Source organism: Micromys minutus (genome assembly GCF_963924665.1).
Source record: "Micromys minutus genome assembly, chromosome: 12".
Taxonomy (NCBI): Eukaryota; Metazoa; Chordata; class Mammalia; order Rodentia; family Muridae; genus Micromys; species Micromys minutus.
Genome location: NC_137981.1, coordinates 56,940,100 through 56,958,371, shown reverse-complemented (window position 1 = coordinate 56,958,371; position 18,272 = coordinate 56,940,100). Strand labels below are relative to the sequence as shown.

The 18,272-nt window shown below is 45.5% G+C and overlaps 1 protein-coding gene across 1 annotated transcript; it reads right to left on the bottom strand.

Moving 5' to 3' along the window:
* Nucleotides 1–12,466: 12,466 nt before the first annotated feature.
* LOC308427795 (beta-defensin 109-like) lies at nt 12,467–16,734 on the bottom strand (the record flags this gene model as incomplete). Its single annotated transcript, XM_080926013.1, has 2 exons — nt 12,467–12,672; nt 16,677–16,734. 2 exons carry the CDS (start codon nt 16,732–16,734, stop codon nt 12,467–12,469), a joined length of 264 nt encoding a protein of 87 aa, XP_080782139.1.
* Nucleotides 16,735–18,272: the final 1,538 nt, after the last annotated feature.

The window sequence follows — 18,272 nt, the reverse complement described above, 5'->3', positions numbered from 1 at the left end:
TTAACCATCAGGGAAAAGTAAATTAAAACAATTTTGAGGTTTCATTTTATCCCAGTCAGAATGGCCAAGATCAATAAGATAAATGATAATTCCTGCTGAGAAGGATGCAGTGTAAGAACATCACTGCCAGCCGGCTTCGCTTCTAATTTCAGGGTAACCAGGCACGAAGCTTATCTGGGTTCACAAGATCTCGCTGGGCTTAAGTGCCGGGGGTGGGGGAGCCTTCTCCGAGATGGTTTTCAGTGAAACCGTTCCTTTTCATAGGGCGGTAACAAGAGCCGTACAACCCTTGGGAGTGGGGAGGGGTTTTCTGAGGTGAGTGTACATTATTGTCTGGTGCCAAGGTGCTGGGAATGTTTGATTTGCATGAAGAGGGATTCCAGGTGCTTGTTGAACATGTCCTTATAGGGAGAGGGAAGTTAAACCTGTAATGCGACCAAACATGCAGGGCCAGAACAGGAACGGAGCAATCCTGCCAGTCTGCAGATTAGATTTTCAGGGTTGAACATTACTTGACCACACTCTTGCTCTGGGCTGGCTCCCCAAGTCACATGCTGTCTGCCCCCACAATTCATTTCCGGTGGGAGTGCAAACTTGTCAAGCTCCTCTGGAGGTTCCTCAGAAAACTGAAAAGTCCAGCTCCGACACTCTTGGGTTGGATGTGGACGTGAAGGACAGACACTTGCTCATCCCTGTCCGCAGCTGCCCTGCTCACTGTAGCCCGAAGTTTGAGACAAACTAAGTATGTGTCAGCTGATGAATGGAGCGTGAAAGTGTTTACACAATAAAATTTACACAATGAAACTGAAAAAAAACAGAGTCACCATGAGGATGTAACCCAGACTCAAAAGACGAGTGTTACATGTTTTCTCTTTCATGTTCACTTTTAAGCTTAATTATGTGTTTCAGTCCAAGTTGCCACAGAGGTTAGATGCTGAATAAGAGACCAGAGGCAGTAGGGGGAGCTCTTTCAGGGTAAGGAAATAGAGGACAATGCTATAAAAAGATAATAGAGAGACTAGAATGGAATTGAGTGGGGGTGGATGGGAGGTTAGGGGAGGGAACGTGGGGAAGGACAGCAAACACTAAAGGTCTTTTGAAAAGCCATGCGGAGTCCTGCTGTTGTCGAAGCCTCCTCTAGTAGTCGATCTCTAGAGGAGCAGAACTGATGACAGGAATATCCTGATAGATGAATGCATATTCAAGTCGTGAAATGTGAATTCATTGAACACAAATATATTAATTGAATGTCTAATACGTGAATGTCAATAGGACATTATATGAATATGTACATTAATTGAATATACAGTCGATGGATATAACTATATCATGTATGTCCACCCCCTAAACATCATAAGCTATTGCTAAGGTATTGGTTGCTCTGTACAACCTGGTAACAAGGCCCGACCTCTGAAGACAACACTTACGTCATTGAACACGGAGAGGTGAAGCAAATCCCCAACTAGCAGCTTCATCCCTACTGACCAGTGTTTATGGGACTGTAAGTTACTCTTCGCACTACTGCAGGACAAAGGTAAGCATCATTACTCAACTACAAACCCTGTGACCTACAGCAGCGACCTGCCTGCAAAGTATGCGGGGCAGTGGTGGCACAGATGTTACGTAGGCTCACGTCTTCTGAGAGGACTTATACCTGACACCACTAAAGTCCCCCAAACCCCAAGGCTAGATAAGCCTTGCCCTAGGGGAAAACCTAATACTGTCACCAAAGGAACCTGGTGAGAGAAATGAGCTATGGACAGTCTGAGATACCTGTAGATTGGGGCATCATGCAAGCCTCACAGAGAAGCTGCTTCTTGCAGTAGATGGGAGGAGCTAACACAGAGGCCCACAAACGGACAGTCTGCAGAGAGTGAGAGACTCTGGAGCACCCAGGCCTATGTGGGATATCTTCATCAAACCCTTCCCCAACCACAGCTCTATGCACCTCTTACTGGATCCGTACTTAGCCCTGTGTGGGAGGCGGAGCCAGTGACTCATTTGAACTCCGGCTCTGAGACACGGAAACAGAATCAACATAGGCAACCGACACAGCTTGGTTTTGTTTTGTTTTGTTTTGTTTTGAGTGTTGTTGATTAAAGCCAGGGATGTGTGCACACTAACCAAGTGCCCTACCACCAAGCTATACCTTCAGCCCTAACATAGCAAGCACCTTAGCCCAAGTTCTTTACTTACAGAAGGAGGCTCATAGCCAGCCAGAATACCACATGGGTGCTGAAATAAAAATGTGTATAAATGTTCTACAAGGCCTGGGAATTTCACTGGACAAATCAGTTGCCGTTCATTGCTGGTTCCTCATCTGAGATTTTTAGCTGTGACTGCCCTGGACAGAGCACTTAGCTCCCCGGGTGCAGGTTAGCTCTGGGGCTCTGTGTCCTTCATTCCTGTGGGCCTTCAGCCTTGGCCACTGATGGCTGTAAGATTTCTGTGCGTTTTCATGTTTGCTGCTGGCTGGTTGCTCTGTAGCTGCTTCAGGGAGAATGACAAGGGACTTGTGCTGCCTGCTCAGCCTGTTCTGATGGTGCATCATAAGTGACACCTTGGAAAAGGCAATGAAGGCTGACAGGAAGGGCTGGCTCTCCCTCCTGGGCATCCCTCTCCCCGCTCTATGAGAACAGGCCCCAGAGAAGTGCCGGTTCATGGTTTCCTTCCATGGGGTTGTTCCCACTTAGCCCCCTGCCTGCTCTGTGGACACATGCCTGTCTTAGTCCAAATGCTTACAGAATCCCGTTCTCTAGGCCGTCCGTCCTACCAGACACCCCATGAGGGCCGTCTAGCACACAAAGCAACAGCAATGCTGCTGGCAAGAGGCCTCCTGAATCTTTTGAAGCCCTTCTTTCCCCAAATGCAGATCAAGCAATTGGTTCATACATGTAATCTCAGTCTTCATGACATTGAGGCATGTGGGTCCTGGGGTCCCAAGCCAGCCTGGGGCCTGTAATGAAATCCTATCTCAATAAGCAACTTTTTAATTAAAAAATTTAAATCCAAAGTCCAAAAACGGGAGGCTCATCCTTCAGAGCCAGGGCAGCATGTGTCTCCCTTGAATTGTTAGCGATGAGAGTTTGATGCTAGAGATGGAACCAGGGTGTTCTTTAACTGAACTGCACAGCAGCCTCGGATGGCATGTTTCTCTGGCATTGCCTCCCAGCAAGGCAGACTCAATGACTCTCACCGCCTGCAGCAGGAACTGCCCCTCCTCGAAGACAAGGAGCACCTGCTGTTTACCTCATGTGACTGAACAGCCTCCACTTTCGGAGACTTTGAAGGCCAGAAGGGAAACACAGAATAAGCTTTCAAAATAAGATAAAAGAATATGGATATGCGTGTCTATATAATAATAATTGTCATATGGAATTTCAGAGAGGTTCTGTCACCCATCCAAGTTCCCACAGAATGGACAAGAGGTGGTAAGTCACCAGCTGAGTCTCAGGCAGTGCTAAGAGAGTGGCAGTCTATTTTGTTCCCTTCATGAGCATGGTGCCAACTACTCCCAGCCCAATTCTCATCTACGCACAGGCCTGCCACTGACATATGAATCGGTGTCACCTTCTTGTTCCCAGAATTCTTCAACACTCTGAGTTCCCTGATGAATTCTTCAACCCCACTTCTAGAGAGGTTCCCAATCCTCTATCCTCACCCGGTTTATAGCAACAGACACATGCTTGGCTGTTAACCCTGGAATGGGGAGTTGTGTCTGTCCCGTGTGGCCTCGTAGCCTTGACCCACAAAGGCAGAATGGAGTGAGTCTGGGCTTGGAGCCTGATCTGAACTGGTTAGTGGAGCATCCCCTAAGTGTAGAAGTGACACACTGGGCGAGCATGACAACAGCTGCAGCTGACCCTCTGCCTGGGATGAAAGAGATAAGCAGTTGATAAGAGTTAGTGGACACAGTTCTAGAGAAGCAGAGGTCAACCAGTTATCAACAGCCCTTTCATGCTGGGCTGGCCCTCCTGGATACCAGCTCTGCCTTGTTCTCCAACGCCGCCTGGTTACCTCACACTGATAGTCTGCTTAGTAGATTTCTGGGTTTTTTGATTTGTTTGTTTTTGTTTCTAAAGATTTGTTTATTTTATTTATATGAGTACACTGTAGTTGTCTTCAGACACACTAGAAGAGGGCATCAGATCTCATTACAGATGGTTGTGAGCCACCATGTTGCTGCTGAGAATTGAACTCAGAACCTCTGGAAGATCAGTCGGTGCTCTTAACCATGAGCCATCTCTCCAGCCCTGGCTTCTGCACACATATGTTCTCAGGAGTCCTCCAAGGAGAGTCAACCAATGTTCAAAATAAGAACATTTCTCTGAAAAGACAGAGGCCCAGCCGAGGCTGGGGATGGTAATGGGTAGTTTGGTAGCACGTTTCAGCATGGGTCAATAAAGAACTTTCTACTGAGATGCTTCGCTGATATTGGGGATAGGCAGTTTGATGGGAGTTGGGGGTAGAGCAATAACAAGGGTGTAGACTCCCAGGGGAGGGCAGGCCTGGGAGGGGGAAGGCACTGTCAGGTATTGGAAAATTTACCCAAGATTAATCCTCCTCTGTAACAAGAAATTAGCTCATCAGGATTGCATATGTTATAAAGAGTGCTCGTCAGTATCCGATGTACACAATTCCGCCCGAGAAGGAGTTATGTCAGTGGAGGCTCATTACAGGACATTTGGGAGTGGTATTTATATTGGACACAGTCTACTAAATACAGCACCAGGGACTTTTATTACATGGGTACATGACTTAGAGTAAATATCTCTCAGTAAACTAATTAAGAAAGGATGTAAAACATGCTCTGGGAAGAGATGCCTTGTTCTTAAAGCATCATTACATAGCAGCCTCTACAGATGCTGAGACTATTCGACGTCTCTGGTATGAGCAACTGCAACAGCATTAAAGGTAACTGTCTGATGAAAAGATACAAATTGCAGTGTTGGCCGGTTTTATGTCAACCTGACACAAACTACAGTTATCTAAAAGGAGGGAACCTCAATTGAGAAAGTGTCCCCATAAGTTCTGATTGTAGGGCGTTTGCTAAATTAGCGATTGTGGGGAAGGGCCCAGCTCGTTTCTGTATGTGGTGTTATCCCTGGGCTGGTGGTTCAGTTAGAAAGCAGGCTGAGTAAGCCATGGGGAGCAAGCCAGTAAGCCGCACCCATCCACGGCCTCCACATCATCTCCTGCCTCCTGGTCCCAGTTCCATTTGAGTTACTGTCCTGTCTTCTTTGGATGATGAACAGTCAGGGAAGTACAAGCCAGGTGAACCCCTCCTCCACAAACTGCTTTGCTCAGTGTTTCATTACAGCACTTGTGACCATAGCTAAGACATGGCTTTTAGATTTAGCAAAGGAAAACTAATGTTTTCCTTAAGGTACCTACAGGGACCTGGGGGTAGCTCAGTGGTGGAGATCACTTGACTAACTTGCAAAAAGCCCTGAGTTCAGTCCTCAGCATAGCAAAGTGAAGTACATGCATGTAAAAGACCGGCAAGATGAACCAGAGGGTAAAACCGCTTGCCTAAGGACCTGAGTTCTATTCCTGAGACCCACAAAGTGCCTTTCACACATAAGTTCTGGTGCATGCACCAGGTACACACAGATAAATTAATTAATAAGCAAACAAGTAAAGTGACTTGAATTTTTTTATTCTTAAAACTGAAATCTTTGAAGCCATCTTGTATTAAAGTTAAGATTGAGCAGGATGGCTCAGTGGGTGGAGAGGCCTTACAAACCCCGACAACCTGAGTTTGATCCTTGCATCCCACAATGGGCAAAGAAGACAAACTCCTAAAGACTGTTCTCTGACCTCTATGCATGTACTTGTTCACACACACACACACACACACACACACACACACACACACACATAATACAATTAAAATGTTTAAGTAAAAACTCAAAATTTGTAAGTTAATTTTTAAGGCCACTTTAGTGATTGGCTGATGGGTTAAATGTTCCACCCACTGTGCTTTCCACTAGGGAACACCGTTGCCATTCCGTTCCAGGGACAGAAAGACTGACAGAAAGACAGACTGCTGCACAGGCTAACACCATCTGGTGAGCTCAGGCACCCACATGCCAACTTTCAAATTATACTTGGGTGATTTCAAAGATCTCTGAGAAAAACCCGAGGAGTCTCAGCAGAGTCTGTCCAAATGCTTTCAGCTTGACAGATGGACATAGGCTTGGAGTGGTAGAGGAAGAGTTGGGGTTCTTCTGTCTTATCCCAAGCTTCAACGCTTCCTTATGCAGTGTCATTCGATCCACAAATATGTACCAAGGGCCAGCAAGATGGCTCATTGATACACAGTATCCACCTGGCATCACCAGGCACCAGAGAGCCAACCTCCACCTCCCCCAGAGACAGTGGCCAAGCTCCAATAGTGAGAGCCACTATGAACACGTGGGGGTGGGGCAGGATGGCTCATGTAACAGTGACATTTCAGCCAAGTCACATGAGAGAGGCAAAGATGAGCAGGTGGAAGGTCGGGATGGGAGTGGGCATGCAAATGGAGGGGTTGACCAGGGAGTAGCACTTGGTGAACCAATCAGAAGGCAGGGCCAAATAAGCAAGGAAGCACCACTGCAGGCAAATACTGTCAACGTGTATGAAGCCAAAGGCAGACTGAATCAGCAAAGCGGATGTGCATGGCTGAGGTCCCTCTACTGCCTTTGATAAAAGAAGCCTCTGGTGACAGTCGGCTTCATGAGCTCCACGGTGGCCAAGTGGTACCATCAGAGCTGAAGGAAGGGGACAGGTAGAAGGCAAGTTTCAGAAGGACCCGGAAGGTATTGTTGATGGTGTGGGCGGGGCCAGAGGGGAGGTGTCAAGGATGAATAAGGTGTGCACCCCACATGGGGATGGTGCCAGGTACCACTAGGGGCTAGTTAGAGAGGGAGCGGATCACAGAGATGATAAAAGGCCAAGATTGGTCATGCTGAGTTTGAGAGATGTGCAATCTGGACTTGAAGTTCAAAGAAGAAATCTGGTCTAGATAGAGGACCCACAACACATGATAGAGTGAGAGATGGGGTAAAAGAGAAGAGAACGGGATAGGGTTAGGGAATTCAGTGTCTACAGGCTCTATGAGGAGGAGCTGTCACTTAGGGCAGGGCTTCTTAAACTTGCCCACTCAGGAGCCTTTTGGCATAAGAAATCTATACATGACCCCAGGTATAAAGGTATAAAACATAGGTGTTCAAGTAAAGCATTTATAGATAATAAGCTTCAACTTGTCTCCACAACTCCTTCAATTCTGGCTTGCTCAACATTTTCAGGCTATGCAGAATCACCTTCTTCGGGATGACACCGCCCCTGGTGGGCTAGGCCTCCCATACCAATCATTATTCGATAAAACACCTACAGAAACACAGAAAAACATGCACAGGAAATACGGTGGCATCATTCTTTCAGTTGAGGTTTCTCTTTCAAGATGATTCTAGCTTGTGTCAAGTTGACCAAAGCCAACCAGGACATTTTTTAAAAAAGAAATTTATTTTTAAGCAATTTGTGTGTGTGTGTGTGTGTGTGTGTGTGTGTGTGTGTAAAACCATTTGTATCCACCATATAGCCTTTATATTCAATATATAACATATATAACCATTTACTGAAGACATGCTGATGAGATGGCATGTTTATTTTTAAACTTTTTAAAAAAGATTTATTTATTTGTTATGTATGAGTACACTGTTGCTGTATTCAGACACACTAGAAGAGGGCACCAGATCCAATTACAGATGGTTGTGAGCCATCATGTGGTTGCTGGGAATTGAACTCAGGACCTCTGGAAGAGCAGCCAGTGCTCTAACCACTGAGCCATCTCTCCAGCCCATGCTTGTTCATTTCTAAGCAAAAGACTAAATCTTGCGCAAATGTTTGGTTCTGTAGGACACACACTACCTTTTGTAAACTGTGTGCTGTCTCGGGAGCTCTCTCAGAGCCACTGTCCCCAGGGAGGTCACATGATATGTGCTATGCTCACAAGACCCAGAGTCTCCTCCACTCCAGGGAGGCCACTCGGCACACACTCAGGTTGACTTCTGCCTTTCACGAGCACAAGCAGGAAGGTGCACACGAGTTTCTGATGTTCAACCTGAATGTCAGGCATACTTCCTGCCTGTCAGGGAGCAAGCACTGGGGCTGGACCATTAATTGATGCTTGGAGGCTTCTGGAGATCTTAGATCAAGTATCTCCTCTGCCAGGTGCCTCAGGAAACCTTTGACCCCTTCCTCTACGTCCCTCTGGATATAAAGATGGCTCATCGTGTGAGGGAAGCCTTGGAGGATTAGTGAAGGTGGAAGAGCCTGGGCTGGGGGACCACACTACACAGACCCAGCACTGTGGCAGTTGTCAGGGAAACATGCAGGCTCCCAAGACCCTGACTGTGTGAACTGCTTTGAAGGTTCTCCTGCTGGTGTTGAAGGGACTCTCAGACTTCACAGGTGACAAAGTAGACAGGGAACTGAGCTACCCCAAGTCCCTTGACCTGGATACATGTCTCAGCCTAATAGAGGATCGTTTGTGTATGCCCTCCAGGCTGTGATGGTCCACGTCAGTGTGACTTGTCCTAAAGGGCAGTCTGTCTGTTGTGTCTAAGCTGGTAATGGTCAGTGGTGTACGGTGAGTGGTTGGAAGGTCACCAGGTGTGAGGTGACCCCTGTCCATGTGCTCTTATACACTCAGCACACTGACCTCAGAATGCCCCGTAGGCAAAGTAAAATCCCCAAAGGGCTCTTGGCCCCTGAATACCAAGTTTGGAAAGTCCGGCAGAGCACGCATCAGGATCCCGCATGGAAGCTGCAGATGCTCGAGAGAACCAAAAGAAACTCACTGGAGCCTGCCCTGAACCTCAGGATAGTTGATCTCATTCTACCAGCCAACATAGTCTCGTGGTTCATGGTTCAGAGGGGGTTAGGGGAAGAACCGTCCTAACAGGAGAATTTCCCTTATGGCAATTCTGCCTGACTCCTGTCTGCTCTGGGCAGGAAACAAAGAACTAAGGAAGGAGAGTGGTCTAGGGCAGAGGCTTCTAGCTTTTTACCATCTCTCAGTCTACTCGCTGACCCCAGGTACTGTGGACACAAGGCAAAGTCCGAGGATGCCTTGGAGCAGGAAGTGGATTTGCACAGTCTTCACTCATCGGCTGTGTCCTTGTCTGCCGTCCCCACACCGCCCTCCCCAGCATCAGACCCTCTGCCCCCAGAGTCCCTGAGAACGACCATTTGGAAGCAGAAGAAACTGCCCGGGGTCATAGGAAGCGCCTGGATTCTCCGATTCTCCGGAGAAGTCTGTAGCGCCCTCTGCTGGAACTCATCGGCTTTGAGCAGGGTAGAAAACTCACAGGCAAAACCACTTTTATAAATATTTCCTGTAAAAATTTTCTCTTGGGTTTTCTGCATAGCACACGTTGTAGGGGTTTTGGTTCGTCGCACTTGAGAGGCAATTCTTTTGACCAAATAAATTCTGATACTTGACACTGTCGGCCTTTCATTCTTGTCACTAATGTAAATTGGCATTGAACGTTTACCCAAATTGTAGCAGCACTGGCCTCGTGGATTTTGTTTAAGTCGGTATATTTCTGAGACTTGAATATCAGTGAGTGAAAAGCTCATATGCCGTTAATAATGTATACGGAGAGTAAGAGAATCCGAGTTTTACTTCAGAGAATGTCAGCAGGACACAGGTATGGTGCTGTGAAGCTTCCGGGAGTGGGGAAAAAAATGGGTGTAAGAGAGGGAAGGAGGAGGGGCTTGAAGATGCCGTGCAGGGGAAGCACGGCTGCTCTTCCAAAGGACCCATGCTTAACTTTTTGGCACCCACAACCTTTGGCTTGTAACGCCAGTTCCAGGGGAGCCATCGGCCTCTGGCCTCTGCAAGCCCTGGGGTCACATGATGCACAGACATAAAAGCAAGCAATGCCCACAGACAAATAAGCAAACAGGAAAATGAATGACAGCAGGGGTCCGGAGAGACCACTCAGCAGTCAACCTTGCTGGCTGTCTCCTAGTGGCCCAGGTTCAGCACAGATTCACTCCTAGTGTTCTAGGTCTAGCTGACTACCCATGGCTAGATGAAGTGACATGTATGGTCCTTTACAAACGCCCTTCTGATGGGCCTGGAGAGGTGGCTCAGCAGTTAAGAGCACTGGCTGCTCTTCCAGAGGTCCCGAGTTCAATTCCCAGCAACAAATTTGCTTCTGGGCTGATACTCTGGGCTACTCTGGGCTAGAGCTGAGATCTTGTTACGTTCAGCTCAGTAAATGAGACCTTGTGGTGGACAGAGCAAGATGAAGTGTGGTCAGTGTGTGATTCCATGTCAGTGTGTGATTCCATGTCAGGAAAGGTGGATAGCAGTTTGCCATGATTTACCAGGAAATGGTTAGTTAGTTAGTTAGTTAGTTAGTTAGTTAGTTAGTTAGTTAGTTAGTTAGTTAGTTTTCTGAGACAGGGATTCTCTGTGTGACAGAGTCTTGGTCTCCTGGACTCAATTTGTAGACCAGGGAGGGAGGCTTGAACTTGCAGAGGTCCGTCTGCCCTGCCTCCCAAGTGCTGGGATTAAAAGTGGCACCACCACAACTGGCCCAAAATGGTTATATCTTGTGTGGGGAAATTGTCTGGGTAAGTATAAGACAGACATAATCTGTAAATGATTGTGACATTTGTTCATAGGAGCAAGACAACAAATTGTTATTTGATGTGCTACCTACTCATATGTCAACTTGACACAAACTAGAGTTATCTAAAAGGAGGGAACCTCAACTGAGAAAATGCCTCCATAAGATTGGCTGTAGGGCATTTTCTTGATTAGTGATCAACGGTGGAAGGCACAGCCCATTGTGGGTGGTGCCATCCCTAGGCTATGGTCCTGGGCTCTATAAGAAAGCAGGCTGAGCAATCCATGGGGAGCAAGCAAGTAGGCAGCATCCCTCCATGGCTTCTGCATCAGCTCCTGCCTCCCAGTCCCTGCCCTGTTTGAGTTCTTGTCTTGACTTCTTTCAAGGATGAACAGTGCTACGGGAATATAAGCCAAATAAACCCTTTCCTCCACAACTTGTATTTTGATTTTGCTGTTTGGCCACAGCAATAGAAACCCTAAAACAACTAAGATCTTCCCTTTTGAAGTATTTAACAAACATTTCCATTGATTAATGAAGCTGCACCAGGCAATGGTGGTGCACACTTTCAATCCCAGCACTTGGGAGGCAAAAGCAAATGGATCTCTGTGAGTTTGAGGCCCTCCTGGTCCGCAGACTGAGTTTCAGACAGCCAAAAGTACACAGAGAAACCTATCTCAAACCCCCCAAAAGAAGCTGTAAGATTTTCAGCCTCTTTTATTCGCTTTCAGAGTTCCTCCCTCCCTCCTGTCACCCCCTCTGATTTATTTCTTTGCTTTCATATGTTTCTGAGTAATTCTCATGAACTTAAAGTATTGTTCCAAATTATTTTCAACACTTACTCCAGTTCTCTCTCCTCTCCCCCTCCCCCTTTCCCTCTCCTCTCCCATTTCTCATCTTTCCCCTTTTCCTCCCCTCTACCATCTCCCCCTCCCCCTCTCCTTTCTCCTCTCCCCCTCCCCTTTCTCCTCTTCTTTCTCCTCTCCCCTCCCCCTTCTCCTCTCCTTTCTCCTCTCCCCCTCCCCTTCTCCTCTCCTCTCCCCTCTCCCCCTCCCCTCTGTCTCCTCTCCCCCTCTCCTTTACCCTCTCCCCTCTCCCAGTAATATTCTCTCCACTCTTACATAATCTGAAAACCCTCAGTGTCCTGTCTTCTAATTTATTGGCTCTGTCTGTGAGTATTTGTCTGTTTTATAGTTTTATCTTTATTGTTGATAGTTGTTAATCTGTTGAGCTTCTATTACAATTTTTAATTTGTATTATTTTTTGTTTGTTTGTTTTATTTATTTATTTTTTTGAGACAGGGTTTCTTTGTGTGACCCTGGGTGTCCTGGAACTTACTCTGTAGATCAGGGTGGCCTCAAACTCAGAAATCTACCTTCTTCTGCCACCCAAGTGCTAGGATTAAAGACATGTGCCATAATTGCCAGACCTGGAAACAGCATTTTAAAGATGATTTTATTTTTATTTGATAGGTGTTTGTATTTTACCTCAGGTACATGTGTGGACCACGTGTATATCTGGCGCTGTGGAGTCAGAAGAGAGTGTTGGGTCCCCTGGAGGTGGATTGAGAGATGACAGGCAGACAACACGGGTGTGCTGGGAACTAAACTCAGGTCCTCTGGAAGAGCAGCATTTGTTCTAGCTCAAAGAAAGCTTTCTGATTTTTAAATCCATTAGTTAAATTTTGAAATGTCATAAAGAAATGATATCTGGGCATATTTGAAATCAATATTTATGTTTATTGGCAAGCTGAATAGAACCTGGTTAGAGAGCTGGAGTGTTCGGAGTGAAGGTTCTGCTGTAGCCGGCTGTGCGGCCCTTCCTGTTTTTATGTGTTCTTACTTCAACTTAGACTTGAGGGGTTCTTGATAGTCTGAGAAGACAATGGGGGTCGGGATGGGCAGGAGAATCCACCAGTACCTGCAGCACTTCCATCTTCTCCGGCAAGCACCGATTTCATCTTCTGTGACTTTGCAAATGTTTCTTCTGCAGATGCCCTCCAGACTGGTGCACAGCATCTCAGACGCTCCTAAACCACTTCGAACTGCAGAGAAGGAACCAGGGGAGGGACAGGCCAGGGTGTGAGTGTCAACATGGGGGCTTCCTTACACATGAGGACAGAACGGTCCTGGGCTGGGTGCCTCTCTGTGAGAAAAAAGATCCAGACCCAGATACCCCTGGCAGCTCCTGCATGATAACCCTGCCCACAGTAACCCTCTCTCCCCTTTCTACCAACAGTTTATTCACATTTATCCATAGCTTGCTCCTTAGATTTTTTTTTATAAACACGTGAAAAGTCTAGATAAAGCTTTACAAGTTACTGTGTTAAATATCAGACTGAAACAAAACAAAATAGATGTTCTAAATATGCTGATTTCTTCATCACCTCGCTCCTTTATACAGAATGTCAAACTCCTGCTGTTCACTCACAAAACTTTTCTATTCATAATAATAGAACAGTCCGGATGCCTTTTTTACAGAGATTACATTCGATAGAGATCTAACAGTACCAAAACCAAGCCAAACCAAACCAAACCAACCAAACAACAACAACAACAAAAACCAGCTTGAATAATGAGGCGATTCAAAAAATGGCAAACATTTTGAACAAAACCATAGAGTGATGAAATCAGATCTGCCCTGGAGGATGAATCAAGAAGATCGGCAGAGATTGCTTTCTGAGGTCATGAAAACAAGAAGAAAATGTCCAAGGAAGGCTACAGTTGACACTGAGGGTTAAGTCCCTGGACTAAGTTTCTTCAGAAAAGACTTGGATGGATGGATGGATGGATGGATGGATGGATGGATGGATGGATGGATGGATAGACGGACAGGTGGATGGATGGATGAATGAGTGGATGGATGGAAGGAAGGATGGATGGAAGGAAGGAAGGATGAATAGATGGATGGATGGATGGAAGGAAGGAAGGATGAATAGATGGATGGATGGATGGATGGATGGATGGATGGATGGATGGATGGATGGATAGATGGATGAATAGATGGATGGATGGGTGGGTGGATGGATGGATGGATGGATGGATAGGTGGATGGATGGATGATTGGATAGGACATGTTTTTAAAAGTCATGTAATATTAAAAATAGGATCCATCTCATACCAGGCTTACAGGCCATGGTAAGGATAAAGATTTGCATCTCTGATGTCGTGGTTGCCTTACCTCATCTCCCCTGATGATGCTAAAAGCAGCTGTGTTCATATTTACTGTTCTTGCTTTTCTTACCTTCTTTTTCTCTCTCCCCTTTGATGGGGCAGAATCAAATTTCCATGGGAAAACATTGTAGGGGTAGTCTGTTGTAGTGCTAGTCTATGCTAAGCTAAGAATCCTATTTTATGATTTTTAATTAATGTATACATACAATGTTATACAACATGAAGTTGTTGTATATGACTATACATATATGTATATGATTAGTTCATATTGTGGAATCAATGTGCCTCCATTGAGTAAGGCTGTCTATGTGACTGAGCTGCTGCCTGCAACACTGATATTCACTGAGAGAATTTGGCTCCAGATCTGGGGTCTAAGTTAATAACTGTCTTAGTGAGGGCTTCTGTTCCTGCACTGTTGGCAGGTGTGAGAAGAGTGTCCTACGTTTTACATGAACATCTGAAGATGAAGGGATTCCTTGTGTTTTAAGCATCCCCAGGGTCTCAGTCACAGTCTGATCCTCTCTTTCAGGAACTTGTGAGTACAGCAAGCGAGATGACTACACGTAGCAGGTATGCGGGGATATTTGAGGCCCGAATTGGAATTACTTACTTGGTGGAGAAATGGCTCAGTGGTTAAGAGCACTGACTGCTCTTCCAGAGGTCCTGAATTCAATTCCTAGCAACCACAGGGTGACTCACAACCGTCAGATGCCCTCTTCTGGGGTGTCTGAAGACAGCGACAGAGTACTCACATATATAAAATAAATAAATCTTAAAATAAAATAAAACTTACTTGGAGTCTTAGATCATATCATTCACCCCTATAAAAGGAACATAGGAACTGAGAAAAAAAATCTCTCTTTAGTTACAAATATACAAGTAGAAACTAGTAAGTTCTGATGAAAGCAGAAACCAAAACACACTCGGGATAAGGGGTACCCGATACCCCAAATGGAGTGAAAGACAGGAACCCCCAACAGAACCTCTTTGTGGTACAGCAATGGAAAATTCCTAAAGATAAATGGAGATCCAAGGAGTCCCCCTGGCACAACAGCACTAAGGTACAGAAACGCCTCATAAAGGAGTGAGAGACAATCGTGAGTCCTATATTAAACACACTAGTTTTGAAATCAGACATCTAGACGGAAACATCATTGCACAGTATACTCCAGTCTGGAGTGCTAATGGAAAAGTCTGACAGAGAATTGAAAGACGTGAGACTCTCTTTAAGTTCCTTAAAGTAAAATGGAATAGAGTAGAGAAGGGGGCTAGGAACTAAGCCTCGGGGCTCCCTCTCCCCAAGAAGAACCACCAGAAAAGATGAAGAAGCAGTGGCAGATGCTGAGAAGGAGCCATCAGTGAGGTAGGCTGAGAAGCCAGTGAAGCTTCTACCCCAGAACAGAATGACTGAATATGGAAGATTCTGAAGAGGGAAGGAGCTGACGGGAAAATCAGCCAACAGGTAGTTAACAGTGGTGGATGGATGGCAGTTGGGCCAACAGCGTGGTGACTGTTAATGAGTGTGCAGGGAGAAAGAGAAAGCTTTTCTATGAATGGTTCAAGGCAAAAGCAATTTCAACAACAGAGTGGGAGGGTTGGGGGATGATTGATGGGGATATATTTAAGAGAGAATGAAAAGGGGGCGATTTCAAGACCAAGATTCCAGATCATGATTTTAAGGTGTTTTCTACAAAATGACACAGGAAAAGCCAGGAAATACTCTTTTCTTAAGATCAGATAAGCAATAGCATATTTGTATCTTGGTGATGATAACTTAGTAGGAGTCGGATTAATGTAAGATTACCGATACAATGAACCGCAGCAGGAAGATCCCGAAATACGCAAGAGGTGGAGTACATTACACACAGTTGTAATAAATCTAATTTCTCATGGTATCAGCTCCATCATCTGTGAAGTAGCTATTTTAAATGTGATCTAATCTTTCCTGAGCAATAGTACCAGATTACTGTGAGGTATACTGTTCTTTCAACAAAATGTCTCTGTTCTGTTACTCTTTGTCCCTTTGTTTCTTGTGTTTATTGGCTCCTTCCCCTTCATTCTTTGAACATTGAATTATGATATTTTTCTAAAGCCACACAATCCATTTGGCACTCAGTCCCATTCCTCACACCTGCCCTACGTTGCCACTCACCATACAGAAACCTGTTACTCGCCAAGGTGTGACAACTTGGCGTCTTTGCTTAGTATTTATCTGCAGTTCTTTTCCTCAGGTTCATTTCGAGGTGCACTTTTCCTGTATGACAAAGGTGTGTCGCCCTGGCTTTTGTTGGTTTATGTTTTGACCCAGAGCCAGGGAACTGATTTTCTAGTTAGGAGATGTATTATAAGTGTGTAATATATTTTGTCTTCATAGAAGATGTTCTGTAAATGTGTGTAATATATCCCATCCCCACTGTCAATGTAGGGATCCTCCTGCTGTAGCTCATTCCCATACCAACCTCCCAGTGCCTAACAAGGACTCTGACTTTTCCCTTGTGTTGGAATATTTGTCTCTTCTCATAATATGCCCAGGTCTTTGGACCCTCATTGAACATCACATCTCCTTGGGGAGTTTCCATCTCTCTTTTGACAGAGTAGATGTCCTCATGAGGCTGCCTAAATACCGCTGCAAAATGTCCTAGAAGACCTAAGCATCTACAAAGAACTCATGTCTCCCACGGAATCAAAGAAAGGATGTAACAGGACATGACCCCACTTGACATTTGGGTAAATGGCAGTGATGTCTGTTTCATCCTGACATAATCTTAGCAGAGCTGTGGATATTGGGTTTCTGAAACTGTGAAGTTAGTTAATCTCTGACCTTCCAAAGAGACTTTTAAAGTGAATATGCCCCTCTAATTAGCCAACAGCTTACCTCGAGGCAGGAGGCCCATGAGGAAGACTAGAGCAGAGAGGAGCAGATGGGGTCTCATGGCAGAAGGGTTCGTGGAGTGAAGATGTAGACTTTGGAGCCTGGACTCCTGGAGGATGGCGGAGTCAGAGCTTTTTATGATGGTCCCGGTCTGTGGTTTGTTCTTGGCTAGCAGAGCCTAACAAACAGAGAATAACTTATTCCCCCACAGACAACCTTCAGACTCAGAGGTGGACATGAACACAGCAATAACTCAGGGAGGAGAAAGGGCAGCGGCTCCCAAGTGGGAAAGACAAGAGCAAAACAAACCAACAGAACCAAAAGCCCAACTTCACTACTCACTGTAACACATGTCACAATAGCTAAGATGTGTCGCAAAAGAGTAGATCAAGGCCACAAGAAGAGAGAAGCCCCAGCATTAGACCTAAACAAAATGGTTGCTTTTTTTTTTTTTGACCAAAAAAAAAAAAAAAAAAAGGTCACTCAATGGGGAAAAAAAGCTTTCTCAACAAATAGTGTACATCAAAACTTGAAGCCCACATTTAGAGCTGTGTACCCAAGGACATGCTTTATAACTTTAGGAGTTTTAAAGCCTTGGGCTACTTACTTCCAGCTCACTCTTTCTGCCTCCTGCCTTCAGCTTCTGGTTTCCGCTGCTACTGTGGGGCTTGTGGTGAGGCCTCTCGGCAGGGACGCATTTTTATTTCTCTGACACTCTTCCTTCTGTAAATTCCTTCTGCTTACCATGTATTGTCTCAGCAATGGAAAAGTGACCAGTACAATGTCTATCAAGGGATGAATGTGTGAAGGAACTGTAGAGACAGTGACCATCAAGAAGAGGGAATCGTGTCCCTTAAGGGAAAGCAATGGGAGTGAGGCGGTTGGGTTGGGTCAGATAAGCCAGACTCAGGAGGATGATCACTCATGTATTCTTTTCCGTGCCTTTCAAGATGGCTCAACAGCTAAGAGCACCTGCTGCTCTTGCAAAGACCCCCATTTGGTTGCCAGGCCTTATATCAGATGACTCATAGCCACTTGTAATTCCAACTTCCTTCAGGTGATCTGACATCCTTGGGCACTCACATGCACATAAACAGACACAGATACAAAATTATTAATAATAACAACAATAATATGAGTCATTTAAAAACAAATTTAAATAAGTTTAAAATAAGACGTAGAGATGCCAAAAAGCCTGTTATGAGAAAGGAAGGCACCTGGAGAGATGGGAGTGGAGAGCAGGGGTGGTGGGTGGGGCAGAGGATGCTACTGCAGGGGTTCCTATTACTTCATATAGCTGAAGTGTACCTCAGGAATAAAACAACAGCAAAAAACAAACAAACAAAAAACCAAACCAAACCAAAAGAACAACAACAAAAAACTTTACCCAAACAGAGGTGTGGCTTTGCCCTTAGTTGGACCCTGGAGTTTTCTCTTTGAGAAAACTTTCTTTTTCTGGGGCCTTGATTCAAGATTGCCTCTAGGATAACATTTTGGAACATTGTGTTTGGCTCTCACACATCCGGAAGAACAAGAGACTACAGTTTAGTCCAAAGCTCAGGTGTTTGATGGAGACTGCGGGTCCTAAGTGTAGGCAGG